General features: G+C 38.3%; 1 protein-coding gene and 1 pseudogene across 1 annotated transcript; both read right to left on the minus strand.

Annotated features, from left to right (window-relative positions):
• Window positions 1-470: 470 nt before the first annotated feature.
• On the minus strand, window positions 471-4,293 carry LOC133738988 (monooxygenase 3-like; annotated as a pseudogene).
• A 17,262-nt stretch (window positions 4,294-21,555) lies between these two features.
• Window positions 21,556-22,744, minus strand: LOC133741342 (monooxygenase 2-like). Its single transcript, XM_062169266.1, has 2 exons — window positions 22,497-22,744; window positions 21,556-22,214 (listed from the first exon to the last, which is right to left on the minus strand). The coding sequence occupies exons 1-2, from the start codon at window positions 22,594-22,596 to the stop codon at window positions 21,658-21,660; spliced, it is 657 nt and encodes a 218-aa protein (XP_062025250.1). The 5' UTR covers window positions 22,597-22,744; the 3' UTR covers window positions 21,556-21,657.
• Between the last annotated feature and the right edge of the window lie 632 nt (window positions 22,745-23,376).

Here is a 23,376-nt window from a genome sequence, read left to right on the forward strand (position 1 = left end):
TCATAGGGTGATTTGAAATTAAGGACTCTACTTGGTAATCGGTTTATAAGGTAAGCAGCAGTGAGGACTCCTTGTGACCAAAATCTTTTGGGAACATTCATTTGAAACATTATGGATCTTGTCTTTTCAATAGCAACATTAATAACATATTAATAGCTACATCAATAGCTGCATTAATAGCATATTAATAATTTAGAAAACATTACTCAATGAAGAACAGATGAATCTTCAGCTTATTTGTGCAGAACTGAGAAGGTTGTCTTCTCAGCCAATCCAATAGCTAGCTTGTTTGTGATTCAGATCCTAAACCAAATTGAACGATCATCCTTCATTTGTTGTTGATTCACAATCTTCTTAGAGATTTGGTTGACGATCCTCAATCTTGTCTCAATGGTAGAACTATTCGTGCTGATAACGTGTTGTAAAATAAAAGGTTAGAGAGTTTGAGAGAGAGAGAGAGAGTTTAGACATAGGGAATAGAATGTGTGTTATTCATCTCACCATGAGGAGCCTTATATAGGACTACATGGTGTACACAAAAAGGTAATGCTCAATTACAATTCAATCACTCCTACAATTACAACCTATCAATCACCAATCTATAGAGATAGGCACCTATTACTCAACATCTATTTACATGATTATCCACAAATATTTACAACACTAACATGAATTTTATTCTCTTCCATTACAGGATTTTTAAAACAGAAACCCAGCGCCCTCCAATATTCTTGGTATTACAGTACGTGGATGATTGAAATTACAAAATATGAGTGATATAGAAGAATAACCATTATACAGAGGATGCATCATTGCATTTAAGGGCTCCTGAGCTTCCCACAATCATAATCAGCCTTCTTAAACAGCAACCTGGCCAGGATTGGAGCGAAAAACTTGTCCCTCAAGAAAGCAATTATTTTTCCATCATCAGCTACCTGTATATAACTAACCACACTAGATGTACTAGTGAGATCTATGCTTCTCCATTTCCTCTCACTGGCATACTTATTCAGCCCCATTTCAATCCTCTTATATTTTTCTTTTCCTTCTTCACCTTTATCTTTATTTTCTTGCTCCTGGTTCTTCAACAGTGCCTCACCGAGACACCTTGCTAATACAACACCGTCTTCTATTGCAGCACAGCCGCCTTGGCCAATGTCTGGGACCATGGGGTGGAGAGCGTCTCCAGCAACGCATACATTACCTTTACTAATATTTCCCCAAAGAAGTTCCCAAGGATGCCTATATGTCACTGGAGAGGATCTAAAAGCATCCAAATCAGTGTTTTCCACAACAGCCCTTACTTAATCTGATACCTTTCCAAGCTTGCTTAACATATATTGCTTCAACTGAGCTGGGTTTTTCTTTAGCTCTTCCTCTACAAGACATGCAAGTATAGACAAAAAATGAGACCCGCACATACTACTTTAGGTAACTAGACATTACATCATAAGGTTTGTGTATTGGAAAAGCCAAACTTTCATGTTGTCTTTGTAAAATACTAGCAATCAATTGATTTTCGTTGTTTGTTATGTGTTACGAGATTGAGAGCAAATTACCATTTCAAAGCATGGAAGAATAGGACTCTAAGGTTACTATATAAAATCATACCAGATGGAAGCAATGAAGTGCCAAAACTGGCGTAGAATGATTACCTTGGCTGGAGGGATACCAACCGAAGAACCAGTAAACAGTTTTATCATTACAAGGAATGGTACCAGATTTAATACCATTCCCAAAGTACTGCATGAACTTGGGATCAAAACCATGACTGCTGTTGAAATTAGCACAACCTCTAACGGCGGATCTCCCTTTAAAAACTGGCTTCTTGAAGCCCAGCCATTTTGCCACCACTGAGTTCACTCCATCACAACCAACCAAAACCTATATTCAATCACAGTTTTCACATTACAAGCGGTGGGGACAACATGTCAATAACAAAGTTTGTATATATGATTAAGGTTTCTTTGATGAACTACACTGGTCAAATGGGAGAACCTCAGAAGCTATTGTCACATTTGGGAAGTGTGGGGAAGGAAATAGAGTTGGGATGCTATATGTCATGGCAATAGAGTCGGGGTTGAACACCATGCGTTAATGCACACTAGTCATGGTTTCAACTTCTTCTTTTTTGAAAGGTCATGATTTTAAATTCTAAGAAAGGAAAATTGAGATAAAAAAAGGAAATACTAGTCCAGCTACCTTGGCTTTGAGGATGGTTCCATCTGCAAGATGCACCAGCTTAAAGTAGCCTGATTCCTCAATGGAAACAACCTTTGATGAGAACCTAATGGTACCACTAGGGAGTTCACTTGCAAGGGATTCCAACAACAAGTTCCTTTTCACACAACGAACTTCATGGTCTCCACTGCAAATCATGTATATATGCACTATAAATCAACTGAAATGGTTGAACTGAACAATGACAAATATGAATAAACTCAATCAAACAACAACAATTGACAGAATCTAGCAAACAACCGACTCCGTTAATCTAAAACTTCAAATTGTAAGTGACTTGTTATGAGCATAATATTTGGGGTTGAAAAGTAAGCAAAATGAGATGTAGTAAATAGAGGCTACTAGACTACTGGTACTTACAGTTTTCCTTTGACCTCATACGACTTCTCAAACATCTGAAGCCCTGAAATTCTTGAGAAAGCCACATTCCTGTATTCAAAACTATACAATCAATTTCATGCATGCTTGTAAAGTAATTACAAATCTCACAAATTAAGAGTTACTGTCCACTGTCAAGTGAAATATATATTGGTAAGAGTACTAGCTAGGTAGAGTATCAAAGGCAACTGTTCATATTATACTTTTTTGGTTGAACATGAAGTTTCATCAAGGGACGAGCCCAGAATGCCCAAGAAAAGGGCCCAAACTGACAAACATACAATGAAAAAAGAGTTGACATCTCCACCTAATTCGATGCAAACTAGGTAACAGAGAGTGAACTGAACAAAAGCAAAATAGATACCAGCTGACTAAGAGCTTTCAAGAGGAGGACATGGAAGGCCATCAGTCTTCAATACTCTAAGTAAGGATGGTGGTGGCGTGTTTGGCCATCTGTTAATTTAGACCCACCGTCCCTCTGGCAAGCGAAGCCGCAGTGTGAGCGACTGTACGTGTTCGCTTCTCGGGGAATCCAATCCCAGCAAATCTCAGAGAACTGGAGGCTTTTCCTTCTAATCTCTTCAATTAAAGGGTAAGTCTCCCAATCTCTCTTGTTCTTTGATTTGATATCTGTAATTACTCCTAGAGAGTCCGATTCCACTATTATCTTGGAGAAATTGTGCTCCAAAGCAATATTGATGCCATCCAAAATCGCCTTTGCTTCTGCAATAGGAACGGAGCTGCAGCCAAACTGCTCTAGCAGAGCCTCCCATCACAGTACACTGGTGATCCCGGATCACTACTCCTATACCACAAGCAGATGAGGAACCAGACCATGCTGCATCACAATTGATTTTTACAAACCCAGGAGGGGGAGGGATCCATCTAGCTACGTATGGACTAATTTAATTATGAATTTCTCAACAAAAGTGCATCTATTCTCAGTAATTTTATATCTAACAAAAGGGCACATCTCATCACAATGTGGTTACTTCAGGTTGTAAATAAAAGTCTAAAGAAGGGAAACAAATGTATTAATGTAAACCGAAACAATGTTTCATCTGATAACTAACTGGCTCTTTTTGAAAATTTGACTGCATATATAATATGATTTTCAAGGAAGTATCCTATCTTACCCATGAAGAGTCTGGTGTTGCTGCCGGATATCATTGCCAATACCAAGGGCATCTAAAGCCCTCCACGCATTAGTCCATATTGCGAGTGCAAACCCTGTTGTCCTCAAGCTATCAAATGATTCCAGCACTAAGCTTCTAATACCCAGCCTGCACAAAAATTTTGACTTTGCTTACGTAAATATGCACAAAACATATCAAAATGTACTAGTATTTTACAGTCACAGACATGCACAGTATGATGAGCTTGACTATGTGCGTGTCTGAGAGAGATAAGAGTACCTGTGAAGTCCCAAGGAGGTTGTAAGGCCAGAAATTCCAGCTCCCACAATCACAACATCTTCGACTACTTCCATGGTTTTTTATTTTCTCTGAAGCTTTAACCTCTTGGTCAGTGGAAACAAAAAGAAATGAAGCACAATACAAAGATATATCCAAGAACAATGAATTCATTGGGTATTTATAGCCTGCTATGACAATCATGATGATGATGACTCGATGATGATAAGATGATCGACTACTGTGGAGATGTTGAATAACGAGGCATGAATGGGATATATATGAATGGGATTGATTTATTTAATAAGCACCTATTAATATATATATAACACTTCCAGTACTAACCACTGCAAGTGGCCTAATGGTTCTTGCCTAGTTGGGTGTGCTCCCCAACCTAGGTTCGAACCCCGAAGCTGTCAAAGTGGTCAGACACTATGCTACAATGCATAGTTGGAGCATTTCACATGCGCCGAATGGGTTTATCTTGGGCCTAGGAAGCCTTTGGGTTCCCCTTGACAAAGTCAAAAAAAAAAAAAAAACACTTCCACTATTGCACCAGAACTTCTGGATTTCCAACCGCGCAACCGTGCTCCCAACAGCTAGGGGTGGGTTCGGTTCCGAACGGTTCGGTTCCGACCCAAAACCGAAAACCGAACCGAAAGTAATATCGGTGCGGTTTCTTTATTTTCAGAAGGTGGCGCCGAAAACCGAACCGAACCGAACGGTTCGGGTCGGTTCGGCCCAGTTTCGGTTTTTTTTTTTTATTTACTTTTTTTTTTTACTTTTTTACTTTTTACGTTTTTTTTTAATCAAATATACATCATACTTCTTTGATATTGTAACTCGAGAAGTTTTTGTTTCTTCAAACCTGTAATAAAAATTTATTACAATGTGTTTACAAGTTTACTAATGCATGCTTTGTACTTCAATAGACAATAATCTATAATTCCATACTCCATATAATTCAATTCATATAATCTAATAGTCCATCAAGTTCTAGCATCAAGTCATCAACATGTGAAATGGTAAAAAAATATAGAGTCCAAAGTTTATAACAGTCCATAATTACATCAACACTAAGTCACTAACCTCACAAATTAAAATTAAAAATGTGTAAGTTCACTAAAATATTAAACATCACAAAAAGAATGAACCAACATCTACATATGAAGGAGAGCAAATGAGCAATAGCATGATCTCAAGCTCGGAAAGATGAAGTCTTCGACTTTGGAGGTAACATTCCGCTCCGACTACTCCCCACTGCAGCTCCACATGGCATCTTAAATATCTCTACATTAACATAAGAGAATAATAAAAAGTACAAAATTAGAATTAAAATACATACAATCATATATAACATAAATATTACAACTTCATTTAACCCAAAAAACTTTAACTAAGAAAATAGAAACTATTACCTCTTTCCGCTTCTTCACACAACTCCATCTCCTCAACAGTAGGCATATGATGTAGATACACATTTTCACTCCTAAGCCAATTTTGTGTACATATCAATGCCTCCACCATTCTAGGACTTAGGGAGCTACGGTATGGATCAATAATCCTCCCACTCGTGCTAAAGGAAGATTCCGAAGCTATGGTCGACACCGGAATAGCTAGAATATCCCTTGCAATGCGTGCCAATATAGGATATTTACAAACTCCATTCACCCTCCACCAATTCAACAAGTCAAAGCCTTCACCATCTCCTTCAATAGGATCTCCAAGATATCTATCCACATCGTTGCTTACGATCCCGGCTTTCTTTGCTCTTCTCTTTTGCTCCTTCTCTTTCAATCTCTTTTCTAACTCCGTTAGACCCTTACTTGAACTAGATATCCCCTCACTTGATACTTGAGAACTAACAACCTCACCAACACCACTTTCCCTTCCCTCTTCCTCATACACCTTGTAAAGGTCATACAAGAGATCCTTCACAGTCTTTGTATTAGCTTCCACATTTTCATCCGTATCCCCATCATCAAGAATCTCAAAATAGTCAACAACTTTCTCAAGTTTATGACGTGGATCAAGAACAATAGCAATGAATAGATAATGATTCAACTTATCAAAGCTACCCCAATACTTGATAAACTTGTCTTGCATAAGTGATGCAATCTCAGACAAACATGGGTTCTTTTGTTCTTGCAAGAGACCAAAAATAGAGAGTATATCACCAAAAGTACTATGAACGGTAGGAGAATTAGAACAACATACCTTCAAAGTGATTTCATAAAATGGTCTCAAAAAATCCACAAATTGCTCCCCATATTGCCAATCAACACTAGCCGGTGGCCCTTCTTTTGGCTTTTCACCCTTGGCACCTTCAAGCCATGCACAAAAATTACCCGCATCTTCTTCCACCATTCTATCAAAAGCCTTTCGGAATTTCAAAGCATGTTCCAACATTAAGAATGTGGAATTCCACCTAGTAGGGACATCCAAAATCACAAGCCCTTTACACTCTAGTTTCACCCTTTCAACACATTTCTTAAAAAAATCAAGCCTTTGTGAGGAGGATCTAACATACCTCACCGCATTCCGAATGGCGCCAATGAATATCTTCATTACACTCAACCCATCATTCACAATCAAGTTAAGAATATGGGCGACACACCTCATTTGCATATTCTTCCCTTCTTGCAAAAGTGCATTAGGGACACCCCAATCATCTATCCTCCTACTCAACTCCTTCAATGCAACATCATTTGACGAAGCATTATCAACGGTGACTGTGAGAATCTTCTCTATACCCCATTCCAACAAACAATCCTCTAATAGCTTAGCTATAGCCTCTCCCTTATGACTAGGAATCACACAAAAATTCAAAATTCTCTTATGCAACACCCAATTATCATCAATAAAATGTGCAGTGAGGACCATATAATTAATGTTTTGAATAGAAGTCCAAGTATCGGTTGTAAGAGACAACCTATATCTACTCAATTGATCCATCAATTTTTCCTTTTCCCCCAAATAAAGCTTAAGGACATCCTTTGCTATTGTCTTACGGGAAAGAACTCTCCAATAAGGAAGAGCTCTACCCATAAAACGCCTAAACCCCTCTCCCTCCACATGAGCAAATGGTAGCTCATCTAATATAATGTACTCCACACATAACATAGATAGCTCTTCTTGAGTGCATTCTACAGTACACAACTCAGTAGTTGGTTTTTTAAAAGAGAAAATCTTTTGCTTTTTAGCCTTCATCATCTCAATATTAGGGGGATACTTTGGACACTTGTCCATATGATTATTAAGGGAGGTTGTACCATTCTTCCTAGGATCGGCATAGTAAATTTTTCCACAATAATTGCATTTACCCTTAATTCTACCATCCACCATATCCCTCTCAAAATGATTCCAAATATCTGACCTTTCTTTCCGTTTCAACGCGTCAAGGATGCTTTCCACACTTCCATCATCTTCAGGCTCGGTTGCTTGACTTCCTTGAACTTCCGGAGTTGCAGTAGAAGTAATTTCATGGGGAGGTATTGGTGTTGTAGATTCACCAACACTAATGTTGATCTGCAAAAAAAAAACAGAAAGTGCAATAAGAAACAAAAAACAGAAACTGCAATAACAAAAAAAAAAAAAATATTACTTATGAAACCTTTCTCCAATTACTTATGTAAGCAAAAACAGAAACTGCATCTACATATGAAACCTTTCTCCAATTACTTATGTAAGCAAAAACAGAAACTGCATCTACAGAAACAAAAACAGAAACTGCATCTAAGCAAAAATAGTCAAACAAAATCAACCACTAATCCAAGTCCTCCAATTACTTATGAAACCTTTCATAGCCAAACAAAATAATAAGAAGCCCCCATCAACATACTGATTAAATTTAATTTTTCTGTTAAAAGCATAGATGTGGGACATACTAATTTGGAAAATCATATAATAAGATGACAACAAAATAACCAGCTTCCCTAATCTACCAGGATGATATTTGCAATCATTCAAATTCATTATATTGACTCTGTGCTTTACACCAAAAGAAAAAACATAAATATTCACGAGAAAAGTCTGGTTCCTAAGGTACAGATGATCAGGTATATCAGATCATTAAGCACAAAAACCATATAACAATTTCATCTACATAGATAGCCAAGTAGCCCTGCAGTTTATCTCAATACAGTAGACTATTATGAAAGAACAGCCCAGCCCAAACCATATCAATGACTATCATAAAATTTACATTCTATTTCGTCTGTCAGACTAGTTTGATGGGCATTCCCCTGATACTAGAAAAATTTGATTCGGAGTTAACCGAGGTTCATATCATTGAGTAGTTTGCCAAATTAACATATTCATGTCAATGAAAAACAGAAAAGAATCAGCCAAATTAGCATATTCATGTCATTGCTACCTGAGATGATGAAGATGCCAATTTCTTCAGGGCTGAGGCAGAAATTGTACCACATGACTGAGATTTCTCCAATTTCCTCTTCATTTTCAGCAATCTGAAGATCGATGGGGTTATCACTTATCACCGGGCTCCGATCCACTGACGTCAAAAAGCCCAGATCGATGCTTAGAGACTGAAGTGAAATTAACGCACAACAAAGAAGGGAATTAGCAATATTCTTACCGGAGAGACCTTCGACTTCCGGCGAAGTAGCGAGGACGACCACCGACGTTATGCAAATGTGACACAGGTCAGAGAGAGAGGTCGTTCACGCCGAGACTGGGGACTGAGGTCGAAGCGTGATCTGAGACTGAGACAGAGAGAGAGAGGGAGAGGTCGAGACTCGTACTGGAGCGAAGCCGCTGAGGCGAGAATCGGAGAGACCTTCGATTTCTGGCGAATCGTGATCTGAGACTGAGAGAGAGAGAGACAGGAGTCGATACTCGATACTTCGATAGTCTGTAGGGGAAGTGAGGGACTGAGGGCTGTGAGGCGGAAATGCGGAATGAGTTTTAGACTTTTAGGTTTTTAGGGTTTACAAAACGACATCGTTTAGGTTTTTAGGGTTTCCGACTTTGGGTATATACAAAACGACGTCGTTTCGGTTATTCGGTGCGGTTTCGGTTCGGTTATTCGGTTCGGTTCGGTTTCGGCCGGGCTGAAACCGAAAACCGAACCGACCAGATTCGGTGCGGTGCGGTTTTTCGCTTTTCGGTGCGGTTTGTTTCGGCTTCGGTTCGGGTATCGGTGCGGTTTTTTTCGGTTTTCGGTTTCGCGAGCCCACCCCTACCAACAGCAACTTCAACTACTCATGAAAACAAGCTACTTCAACTACTTCATGGAACCGTGCTCCCAAGTCCCAACAGCAATTAACTTCAACTACTCACTACTTTCGATTTCCAACCGTGCTCCCAACAGCAACTTCAACTACTCATGAAAACAGTAATATAAGAGTTTAATATATGAATATATAATTGTTGCTTATTAGATGAAAACATGATCTCATTTATATCCGAAGTTGATTAGACAAAGCATGAATCTCATGTAATAATTATAGGCCTCTCAATTAAAGGGCAGGTGCTCTCTCACACGTTGCACCAGTTCTAAGCTGGCCCTGCGAACTCCCAGCCTGAAAATTAAGGAGCCATCTTTGAGTTCTAGGACAGTTTCCATTGCCCAGAAATCGGAACTCCCAAGACAATCGCACATTGCTTATACCCATTAAGGAAACGACATTGAGTTCTAAAGCTCCTAAACTCTTCCATTTAATTAATAAGAGATACAAGTTTTGATTTTATACAGAAACCCTTTTCCTAGTGCACTCCAATAGTGTTGTAAAACAAACATAAAAGAACTTGAGAGAGTGAGAGAGTTTAGATACAGAGAATGGAGTGTAGTATGTTGTGTTTCTTCTTCTCCCAATGGGAGGGTTTATATAGCAGTACAAACTAGTGTGAAAGCCAAAACAATAAGTCTATTGTTATGGCTGCATTAATTACAAAGGAGATTATGTCAAGATCTTGCAGCAGCTTCACGTGGTTTCTGCTACTCTACTAGCAGCAGCTTCAATGGCTTCTGCTCCTCTACTTGCTGCTACTTCACATGGCTTCATGACACACAAGTCAACACATATCACCCTATATCTATTTACATGATATAGCCATAATAATTTACAACACTCCCCCTTGGATATTTCATGTCAATAGTGTTGTCTAAGCTGTGCGCTTCTAAGTTGCCTCGTCAAAAACCTTGCCAAGTAATAAAAACTCTGTGGGAAAAAACAACCTTGGTCAAAGAAGAAAAAGAGCACAACGCGCGTGAGTGTGGAGTAGTAATATCACAGATGCGGAGATAAGTGGAGTCTTCTTATCAGCATCATAAGTAGGTAGTATGTCTACGAGAGGGATGCATTAGAGTTGCTACACCAAAACCTTGCCTGGTAAACCCAATGGGAAAAACCCGGGTCGAAGGGAAAAGATGAGCAAATGCATATATGTCGAATCAAAGCATCTTCAGGATGTAGTATAAGTGGGGCGACCATGCTAAAGATGTGCCTCGTTAAAACCTTGCCAGGTAACAAAACCCAGTGGGACAAAATAACCCTGGACGAAGGACAAAAAGAGTACACGATGTTCAAGTGGGTATGCTTCGGGATACTCCCCCTGAAAATTACATGTTAGGTACACTACAACAATGATAGTCATTTCGAAGGGTGCGATTTGGTCGGAAAAGCCACTTTCCCCGTCGGAAAAAGCTATTTCCGACGGCTAGGTGCCCTCGGTGGTCCTCGGAAAAAACATCATCGGAAATAGTCTTTTTCCGACCAACCCTCAGAAAAAGATATATTTCCGACAGCCAGATGTGGTCGTAAATAATTTTTCGGTGGTTAAAAATTGTTACTCCTCAACGACGACAAATAGTATTTCCGACAAAAGATGTTTGTTGGAAATAATTCGTTACTTGTAGGAAAAAAATGGTTGCTCGCCAATTCATTTTTTTCCAAGGACTTATTTCCGACGAATAGTAGTGGTCGGAAAAAACTATTTCCGATAAGAATATTTAATTCAGACGACTATTTGGCATCGAAAATGAATAAGTTTTGAGGGTCATATTTTCCTCGGAAATTGATATTTTCTGTCGGAAAAATATAATCTAATATTTCTGAGAATGATATTGTGGTCGGAAAACGTGGTTGGAAATTATTTTCCACGAGATTTATTCATTGAAATTTGTCAGCAATTTTTTTTTCCTCCCACTCAATTTAATTGTCAATTAACCTGATTGGAAGAGGTAGATGAATCAAGATAATTAAATCTTCATTAAAAAAATTACATTAGAAGAAACATAGTTAATCATTCATACATGTTCAAACATTAATATTCAGAATTTGGTCTTTATAATATAATCATTTCTTAAGCAAGGAAGCTAACAATATATCTAATAAAAGTCCTCATTAGAGTTTGCATCATATTCACCAGCAATATCTTCATCACCATCTTCATCAGTACCATCTTCATCATGATGTGCACTTGAATCTGTTGCAATATTGTCCTATTGTAAAAGAAAAACAAAGAAGTTAGAATGCAAAATAAGTAAGAGCTAAAACATGCAGTAAATAGCATGAACAATAGCAACATATACAACCATTTGAAAGATAGAAATAGTACCACAGAATGTGAGTTTCTTGCTTTAGAATTGGCTGAGGTATTAGGCAGCAAACTTTGAACAATTTGAGTCAACTTGTCCAATTTATCTGTCAGAGATTCAACTTGGCCTTTCACTCTTTCATAATCTTCTTTTTGTTCCAAACATGTAGGCTTATTACATGCAAGTTTGGTTAGGTGAAGTGTAATATTTTAGTTTCACCCCAGCACCTAAACCAAGTACACGACCGTGACTAGGCCCATCACTTTCTGATATATTTCCCAATCATCAGCTTCACCAAACACCTCTTCCACTCTATTCTTTTTTTCAGTAAGATCATCCTTCAAATAAAATAATATAAATTTAATCATATGTAAACCATCACAATAATATATGAATAGAAAAAATTTGACTTACGAATCCAGTATAGAAACATACATAAATTTCCTTAGCCTTGTCACTTTTCCAATGTTCTTCTTTTCCGTCCTTTGCTTTACTTACATGGAACTTCCTCCAACACTCTATTGGGCTAGGTTCGACTCCATTTCGATCAAACTATTAGATTAAATAATTAGAGAGTCATATATAGCATTCACTTCCAATTTATATAAAAGTAATAGATTATTCAAATTAATAACCAAGATATATATTGAATCAATAACATAGAATAACAAACTCCAATGTTTCTATTTCTTACTTCCTCTTTGCGCCATTTTGCCATTGGAACCGAGCCCGTTGTGTGAACAATGGTTGATTTATCCTGATTAGTTTTGTTTCTTTCACTCATCTCCTGTGAAAAACATCAACGAATGAGAAAAGCCTCAAGGAATTTTAAACATACGAAAACTAGTATATTTAGTTACCTGCCATTCAGGTTTCAACCATTCTTCAACCAATTGGGCCCACACATTTCGCTTTACTCCTTTTGGGCAATTAGTATAACGAGCTGCATCGGTTTTATGCTTTTTGAAAATGCTATTCCTTATTGCGCTCATCCAGTCAGGATATCGATTTTCAATATGCTTTTCATTTGCATTCTTTACATCTTCTTCAGAGCATGTGAATTGAAGTTACATTCTTGCCAACGTTCATACACCCTTTTCAAGTTCTTTCATTGCTTTTTGTATTGAGGCCATGTTGTAAATGGCTCCGTCAGCTCTTGCTTGAAGAGTGGGAATATTGCACGTGTTGCTTGAGGGGTTATGATCCTAAAAACAGCCCCAACATACATTTAATTTGAACAAATATCAATGTCCTTAGAGCCTTATATATACAATCCAAAAAAAAAAAAAAAAAGCAGCTGAATTTGAAGAAAAGAATATGAAATTGTTGAATACCTTCCGTCATGTATATTAGCTGGCATGCCATGTCCCTTTTCACCCTTAGCTCCCCCTCTACCTTTCTTCTTAGGAGGACCTGAACCTGATAAAAGAGTTGATTAGAATGTTTGACTTAGAGTAAAATAAAAAGGCAGGAAAAAATAAAATAATACCAAGGAACACATATACACATTACCTGTTGCATTTGAAGGTTGAGACTCAGACCCTATCTCTTCAGTTTCTTGCTCTTCACTGTCATTAGAAGGTGTAATACTATCTGTGCTTAATGGTCTTTTGCGACTCTTTGGTTTCTTTGCAATGACTAGATATGTATTACAAATAGAAAAATCCTTAGTGAAAAGCAGGGGTTATAATATGAAAGAAAACTTTTATAGGAATTTACGCTGCCACTTTTAAGACAAGAAAAGGTAAGAAAAACATGACATACCAGTCCCGCCAATTTTTTTGTTTTTCCGACGAAATTGGAACTCTTTTCCTACAACATATTGTCCCTCGGAAATAAAATATATTTTGACAGAACATTTTCGACGACCATTTTTTGTGGTCGAAAAATGAGTTTTTTTGCGAGGGCAATTCTGTGCTGTCAGAAATTTTCGTCGGAAATGAGGACTTTTGTTGTAGTGGTAATTCAGATTATTTACGTAGACCAATATTTTGTACATGCTTCTGGAATGTAGACTTTGGTAGTGACTTGGTGAAGAGCTCTGCGCGATTGTCTTTAGATCGAATATGCTTGACCTCAATCTTCTAATGCTCCTGCTGTTGCTGATTGAAGAATAATTTTGGTGCAATATGTTTGGTGTCGTCTCCTTTGATGAAACCTGTCTTCATTTGCTCGATGCAAGCAGTATTATCCTCGTAGATAGTGGTTGGTTCATCAATGGTGGAATGCAGCCCATATGTGCTTTGTGATGGCTCTCAACCATATACATTCACGTACTACTTTGTGAAGAGCTAGAATCTCAGCATGATTCGAAGAGATAGCAACAAGGGTCTGTTTTGTAGACCTCCAAGAAACTGCAGTATTCCCAATGGTATAAAGACATAACTAGTTTGGGAACGTGCCTTGTGCGGGTCTGATAGATAGTCTGTATCAGCATATCCAACAAGGCGAGCATCATTCTGAGGATCAAGTGGGTTTGATCCATTCCTTGATGCATAGGGATAGAATAAGCCCATGTCCGCTGTACTTCTACGGTAGCGAAAAATGTCTTTTATGCCATTCCAGTGGCGGCGTGTTGGCGCAGAGATATATCTAGCTAAAAAATTCACATCGAATGAGATGTCATGTCTAGAGCATTGAGCCAAGTACAATAATGCGCCTATTGCACTTAGATATGGGACTTCTGGCACCAATATCTCTTCGTTATCATCTACAGGACGATATGGTTTTCTCTAGACTTCGGACGACCATGGGTGTGCTTGCTTTTATCCTCATTAAAGCATCTTAACATCTTCTGGATGTAATTTGGTTGATGGACCAAATTTTCATCTGCACTGTGCTCGGGCTCCAGGTCGAGACAATAATTTGTTCTCCCAAGGCCTTTCATCTCAAATTCCGACTTCAGGTGCTTTGCGGTTTTCTTGATCTCTTCAGGAATATCAATCAAATTCATGTCTTTGACATAGACCGCCATAATTGCAAACCTGGAACTTGTTTCCTTAATAAACACGCATGGGCATAGTTTATTATTCACATATCCTATCCTGATCAAATATTCACTTAGACCGTTATACCACCTCCGTCTAGATTGTTTCAATCCATCAAGTGAACGCCGCAAAACTAATGAAGAGCGTGTTCTGTGGTCTAAAACTTATTTGCATCGGGTATATTAAGTCCTTCAGGAACTTTTATGTATATCTCTGTATCATGATCCCCACAGAGATAAGCTGTGACCACATTCATAAGCTGCATATGACGTCCATTACGAGAGAATACGTCTCATCGTAATCAATCACAGAGCGTTGAGAAAATTCTTGCGCCACTAGACGAGCCTTGTGTATCACAATCTCGTTTTTCTCATTACGCTTTCTTATAAATACCCATTTAAATTCTACAGGTTTAACATGGGGAGGTGTAGGAACAACAGGCCCAAAACACCTTTCTCTTTGTCAAGGAATCTAATTTGACCTGGATTGCTTATTTCCTTTTTGGCCAGTCGTTTCTTCGTTGACATTCATCAACAGAGTAAGGTTCGATTTCATCGCTTGTTATAGTTTTGGTGGCCACCACAAGTACAAACACATCATCGATGATAATCTCATTCCGATTCGAAATCTCACAAAATTTACCGAGATTCTCTATTCTCGGGAGTGGGTTCAAATGTTGGAGCGTCCCCCAACGTCGTCTTTTCTAGGACAGACCCATAATCCGGATTTATCCCGTGAGATGAATCAGTTTGAGATTGTGATGTCAAGAAGATTCATTTGTGCCGAGTTTACCCTCTTCTGGGGATAAGAATCTTTCGAACCTAATGGTTTACCTTGCTTCAGGGCAGGGACATATGACTGGTTAGCCTCCATGGTCGTACCTCGTCCATCTGGGACGACATGTCCTACAGGGACATCTATCCTTACAGGCACATTTGCAGCAGGTATATGTGATCTCGTCACTTTAGCTAGATCAGAGAAAGCGTCTGACATATTTTGGGCTATACTCTGTAGATCTAGAATTCTCCGCACTTCATTATCGCATTGTGCGGTTCAGGGATCGAGATGAGACATAGTGCGGACATTTCATGTCAATTCAAGTCGTTCATCAGGAACGGTAATGTTCTTATCTCCCCCTAACGACGGGAAGACTGTCTCATCAAAGTGACAATCTGCAAATCTAGCAGAAAAGAGATCGCCTGTCAAGGGCTCTAAAGAGCACATAATGAATGATATTCATGATCGACATACATACCCATCCTTTATTGAGGACCCAATTTTGTACGTTGTGGCGGCACAATTGGCACGAGGACTGCATACCCAAATGCGCGTAAGTGCGAAACGTCAGGTTCGTACCCAGTCACCAGCTGTAACGCGGAGTAAGGTTGGGTAGCAGTGGGCCTCAACAGGACCAACATGGCTGCATGAAAGATTGCATAGCCCCACGCAAAAAATAGAAGCTTGGTGCGCATTACCAAGATTTTATTTACGAGACCATCTTGGGTGTGAACATAGGAAACTGTATGTTCAACATCAGTCCCAAGAGATATGCAATAATCATCGAAAGACTTCGATGTAAACTCTCCGGCATTATCAAGTCTTATGGACTTTATGGGGTAATCCGAGTGGTGAGCCACAATTTCATGATCTGGGCGAGAGTTTAGCAAAATAAGCAGCATTTTCTTGTGGACAATAGTGTAACATGTGATCACTTTGTCGATACATCAACCAAAACCATAAAATATTTAAATGGTCCGCATGGTGGTTGGATAGGTCCACAAATTTTGCTTGCATTCTGTGTAGAAAAATGGTGTGTATATATATTTGTCTTTGCATATGATGGTCTAGTGTTTTTAACATTCTTAACGAGCAAGCTTGGCATGTGTTACTAAGCACAAGACCCTTATTCAAAAGGGGATGCCCGTGTGATGAGCTGAGGATACGGGGCATCATATTTTGACCTGGATGTCCCAAACGGTCATGCCATAGCAAGTAGCTGCTCGAATAAGTTAGCTTCTAGCTAACAAATTTCAATTTCTCCAATATACGCTTCTGGTCGCACACTCAGAGGTTATGCAAAGATATTACACTCATTTTTCTCAGTGGTTTCAACGTGATAACCGTTGGTTCGAATATCCTTAATACTCAATAACGTTCTTCTGGAACGTGTAGAATATAAGGCCTCATTAATGGTAAGTTCAATACCATTGGACAACATAAAGTGGACTATGCGATAGCCCTCTATCAGGTTGGATCGCCCTGATGCAGTTGTCACAGAGGTATGAATAGGCAATAAGTTTGAAAATATCTCCGATCTGGGAGTATGGTGTGCATAATAGCACTGTTAGCCAGAGAACAAACTTCCCCACAGAATATGCCTATTCATTTATTTAATTCAATGGATCATATGTATAAATAAATTTATTGAATTAAATATATTCGAACAAAACCACATTTCCATAATCCAAAATAATTGAAAAACATAAATTACAAAAATCCAAAGACTGAAACATCATCCATTAGATATGGCACATGGGGCCAATCATACCCATGTCTTCGAGTTTTTAATCCTCGTATATATAGTACTTACCTGAAAATCCATGATCTCTAGTGTGGTTTCTATAGAAAATGACCCTTCAACAAAGTTGACATTTTGAGTTCTACGACCGACGTAATACTCATCTACTGCTTCGGCTATCGCACAATAGGTGCGGGACCAGCAGCCAATTCCTCCACATCGATGATAAAGATCATACTAATTTTGGTGGCGACGAGCCAGACCAGTGTTCCTTTCAACTCGGGCTTGCTGAGCTAGGGCATCACAGTTCCCACCACATGGGCCTTGGCCATGTGGAGCTGGATCACGTGCGCCTTGGCCTCTTGGCTCTTGGCCACCTAACTGACGGTCATGTGGGTTATTTTCCCTATGCCAATCATGTCTTGCTTCAGGCAAGAAAATGGTCATTTGATGGTTAAAGCGCTATTCCAAAGCGACCCAAAGAGTCTGTGCATCCTCTTGATTAGATACTCAATTGGGAGTGCTTTCTCCATATGTTTCTTTATGAAAATTATGGCATTCACCTTAAAAACCTCTCTGACGACATTGTCAGCATTGATTATTGATCTCATCTTCTTTGCAGTTAGATGAATTATCACATCTTGAGTCCACTTTAGAAAGTTTCTTCCGAAAACCTCCAAAGCAACAAAGTCAAGTTTGTTGAGATTTGACATTTCTTACAGGAAAGAAACAAATAATCTTAGTGCTCTGGGTAATATCGTCCATAAGCAACTAATAGGAACTTCAGGTTCTATAACATGGTATGAAAAATCGGATTAAACATGTAAATCTACTGGTTTTATCATGTATGGTGAATTTATGAAGGAAACTTCAAATTTCTTAAATGACATTATTGAAACTACAAGTTCGATATATGTATGAACTACTGATTCATTTAGAACTTCTAGTTCATTAGGTACCTGCATTTTCTACACATATATTCTAGTGCGAAAATTTAGACAAGTAACACAATAATATTGAATAGAGCAAATTGAAATAATATCTCACAAATTGAATAAATGGAAATCACAAATCAATTGAGATATTAATTGCATGCATGTTAGTAATATAACATATTAATTATCACACAGTTATGTGAATAAATGCTTCTGGCAATTAATTACACATATGAAATATGGTGAATTTATTTACAATAGCCATAATGCATGCACGTTATTGTCTGGGTTCAAATCTCAGCAGAATCAAATCATTTTTCTTTTTATTTGGTTCTGCTGGACCAAAGAAAGAGTGGGCTTGATAGTGAAGCCTACGGGGCTTAGCTGCGAGCTCGTGGCCCAGGCTTTCATGCACTAGTCAAAGAGTGTGTGAGGCCTGCTGGGCTGCTAGGTCCTGCAGAGGGAAAGTGGGCCTGCTGAGCTCAAACTGGTCTGCCAAGGAATGAAATGTTATTACTCGACCCTTTTGGTAACTTCAATTGAATACGACCAGGTAAGGAAGGATGAGGTTTAGGTGGAGCGAGGCTCACTTAAGTACATAGCCTCATCTGAACCTTACCTAGACATCGCATCCAACTGGATGAGCCCAGTTTGAGAAGATTCATAACCTTTGTCATGGCAACACATGGCGAGCTTCTGCCTCGGGTTTGTTGTTGTGACTTTGGGCTTGATTTGAGCTTCTGACTCAACCACATTTAATATTCACAACCATAACATAACCAAATTCAATATATGTTATTACATCATAACGGAAACAACTTAATGCAGGGGTTATGTACCTAAGGAAATGGGTTCAAATCCCATTAATGCTTCTGGCATTTCGTATAGGTAAGAAATTGGCCAAATGCTTATGGCATAACGTTTATGTAATAATCGCGTAATAATTTAGCCCATAATGCTTCTAGCATAAGGAATTATAATGGCATAATTCAAATTTGTGTAACCAACAAATTAAGTCCATAATGCTTCAACAAAAATCACAAAAACATGATTGCAGCTTCTACTGAATAGCAGTCGAAAATCAAACCAAAAACCCAACCAAACCAACCCAGAAAAATACGAAAATTTACAGAGATGTACTAAACACATAAGGGCTCCAGCATACCCCAGAGTGTGGCAAACCCCTCTCCTTCGGGATTGAGGGTGGGACTTGTTCCCTACATCGTTTGCCTCCGAGGAACTAATATCGCCTAATCCCTTATTCAAAAAAAAAAAAAAAAAAAAAAAAAAAAAAAAAAGGGCTCCAGCATACAAAATTTGGTGAGTTTTGGAGTTGAATTACTATTTTAAATAAATACGGGAACACAGAGAACAGAAGGTAAAATGAAACAGCAAAATCTGTTTTTGCTTGGAAAAACCTACTTGGTTGTAGAGCTGGTAGAGTGACATTGATTGAATGATGAACTGCCTCTTCTCTGCAACCCAAGAGTTATTCACCTCTTCTCTTGTCAATCTGCAATCCGAATCCTAGAACTATTCATGCTGATAACGTGTTGTAAAACAAACATAAAAGAACTTGAGAGGCTGAGAGAGTTTAGATGCAGAGAATGGAGTGTAGTATGTTGTGTTTCTTCTTCTCCCAATGGGAGGGTTTATATAGCAGTACAAACTAGTGTGAAAGCCAAAACAATAAGTCTATTGTTATGGCTGCATTAATTACAAAGGAGATTATGTCAAGATCTTGCAGCAGCTTCACATGGTTTCTGCTACTCTACTAGCAGCAGCTTCAATGGTTTCTGCTCCTCTACTTGCTGCTACTTGATAGCTAAATTTATAAGCTATTGATTTTCCTTATTCACACTTAAGATTGTCAATTGTAGCAAGGGTAAACAAGGGTCTTTCCCGCAGAGGACTAAGGTTATAACTACTCAAAACAATGTCACAAAAGTGACCACTGTTCCTAGCGAACAGCAGTCGAAAACCTAATTAAAAACCTAATCTAAACTACTCAGAAAATTACGAAAATTTACAGAGATACACTAGACACATAGGGCGTCTTGCACACAAAATTTGGTATTATTCGGATATCGTTTACTATATAAAATAATTATAAAAATATAGAGGACAGAAAGTAACGAAAACAGATTTTAAGATGGTTTGAAAACAATATGATAAAGATAGTTAGGGAAGATGCATCCACCCCGGACAATCACACACAAGACAATTTGTTCAATCCTAATTCAATTAATCTAGATGAAGATGCTCAGGTTGGCTCGGTACGCTTGAACACAACCTATTACCCTTTCTTACTTCGTACGCTAGGCAGGAAGTGCTCTACACCTAGACTATTCCCAAGCAATGCAACCTAAAGGTACGCTTATTAGATTAAACATGCAGAGATCATTAAGCTCTAAAAGAGTTTGAGACATCACTAGGCATCGCAATAAACTTAGCGCCTTGCTAAACCTAGGACTTAGTTTACTTGATAGTGAAAACTAACAATTGCTTCTCTAGAAGGTTTGAGGAATCCAACTATTGATCCAGGCATCAAACAATCAAAGCGGTAGAACCCTAACATGCATACTAAGCGTGCACTCAAAGCATACAAGCAAGAATTCATCAATGGAAAAGCAGTAAACAAAAGTCTCATCTTGAATTAAAAGAAAATAAAATCAAAAGTCAAATCATCTTGTAGTTCATGTCTAGGGGCTTCAAGCAGCCCCCTAACTAATAAAAACTAGTTAAACATAGAAGAAACAAAACAAACTAAAGAAGGAGAGGCAGAGAGAGCGAGAGAGAGAGAGCTGCTGCAGAATCATCTCCTTTTATATGGTTAGAGGTTGCCTCCATCTTTTTTGTTGTGTAGGAAATCCAAAACTTAAAAGAATTAGGGTTAGCGTGCTTAGGTGGAGTTTTCCTATTGGCTCTTGAACTTGATGACTCATTCCAACCATTCACATCATGCCATTTGTCTATATTGAGCTGATATATGAAGCACAAACTCGTCCTCGGGCTTTTCGGTGTGATTTGGGCTTCGAAACATAAATTCCCGTCCAACCTCAGATTCACGCGCAGCCTGACCTTCTTGTACTAAATCGGTCATAACTTCCTCTAGAAAAATGATATTGACGAACCGTAAAAAGATCTGGAAACTAGACATCCGAGGCTTTCTATAAATATAAAGATCATCATCTGGATCGTTCTGAGCTGGTCTCAGTGCTCTGTCGAAGTTAACTGATCTGCACAGGCAGATTTCCCGATTTTGCCTTTCAATCCCTCTTTTACTTCTTTTCTCCTTCTTTACTCCAAGATACTTATAAAACAAATAAACAACGTAAATAACTAGAAAATATACTAAACTAACAAAGAAAGTATAGAGATTAACGCTATTAATATCACATAATTATGCTCCTATCACTACTTCACATGGCTTCATGACACACAAGTCAACACATATCACCCTATATCTATTTACATGATATAGCCATAATTAATAATATACAACAAATAGTAATTTATTCTTCATATTACATAGGATTATTAGAATTACAAATATGACAGATATATAATAATACTTGCAATCTTGATAAACATTATACAGAGGATGTATCATTGCTCATTGCAGTTAAAAGCTTCTGAGCTTACCACAATCATAATCAGCCTTCTTCAACAGCAACCCGGCCAGGATTTGAGAGAAAAACTTGTCCCTCAAGAAAGTCATTATTTTTCCATCAGCCTCCTGTAAAAAACCAACCACATAAGCTGTACTAATAAGATCAAAACTTCTCCATCTCCTCTCACTGGCATACTTATTCAACCCTCTTTCAATCATTTTATATTCCTCTTTTCCTTGTTCACCTTCATCTCTAATTTCTTGGCTCCTATTGTTCAACAAAGCCTCACCAAGACACCTTGATAATACAAGACCGTCCTCTAATGCAGCACAGCCACCTTGTCCAATGTCTGGGGTCATGGGGTGGAGCGCGTCTCCGGCTACACATACATTACCTTTGCTAATATTTCCCCAAATAAGTTCCCAAGGATGCCTATATCTCAATGGAGAGGATATAAAAGCATCCAAATCGGTGTTTTCCACAACGGCCCGTACTTCATCTGATACCTTTCCGAGCTTGCTTAACACATATTGCTTCAACTGAGCTGGGTTTTCTTCTAGCTCTTTCTCTACAAGACATGCAAGTATAGACAAAAACTGAGACCCACACATACTTCTTTAGGTAACTACATCATATGGATGGTAAGTACAATTCATAAGGTTTCTGAGTTTGTCGGAGTAAAATACTATGAAACAATTTATCATTGTTGTTTGTATCCGTTATGAAATTGAGAGATGAACTCCACTTTTAAACTAATGAAGAAAAGGCCTGTAAGGATACTAGTACTGGAAACTTGAGGAGCAGTGCGAATGAAAGCAAATAATTCCCAAAACTTGTGTGAAAGGCTTACCTTGGCTGGAGGGAGACCAAGTGAAGTACCAGTAAACATTTTTATCATCACAAGGAACTACACCAGATCTGACACCGTTCCCAAAGTACTGCATGAACATGGGATCAAACTCATGGCTGCTCTTGAACTCAGCACTACCTCGAACGGCAGATCTTACTGTAAAGACCGGCGGCTTGAAGCCCAGCCATTTTGAAACCACTGAGTTTACTCCATCACATCCAACCAAAACCTATTCAGTCATAGTGTTGACATTATAAGCAATAATTCTAACCCATAAATATGATTATGCCCATCTAAAATGCAAATGCTGTTGTTTTACACCCATCAAAAGATGGTCCAGTTAAGAATATATAGTGCCGAGCAATGATGATCATCAACAGAAATCTTAATTGCATACTTGTCATGAAACTATGCTTGGGAACTAAACTAATTAGGGAACATAATAACCAAAACACACTACGCCAATATTTGAATCAGACAACACGCATCAGACAACTGCGCACATTTTTTCTGTCGTCTGAAAAAATCAGACGACAGCAAGAATTATTCTATTGTGTATGATTCAATCATACAACAGTTATTGTAGAATAGGTGTGATGTTGTCCGCATTTCTTTAAGAGACAACAGATTTTTAGATTGTTGTTGTCCAAATATCTAGTTTCAGACAACATAATAAATGATGATCTTGTGTCATAGTTATTCAGACAATGATTGAATATTGTCTGTCGTCTGAATAAATTCAATCAGACAACTCTTTTTACATTGCTATTGTGCAATTAATAATCAGACAATCACCATATTTTTATGTTGTCTGATATTTTCAGTTCAGACAACATCTTTTGTTGTCTGTTGTGTGACATTGTTACATACAATTAGTCCT

Source organism: Rosa rugosa, chromosome 3 (genome assembly GCF_958449725.1).
Source record: "Rosa rugosa chromosome 3, drRosRugo1.1, whole genome shotgun sequence".
In the NCBI taxonomy this organism is placed as follows: Eukaryota; Viridiplantae; Streptophyta; class Magnoliopsida; order Rosales; family Rosaceae; genus Rosa; species Rosa rugosa.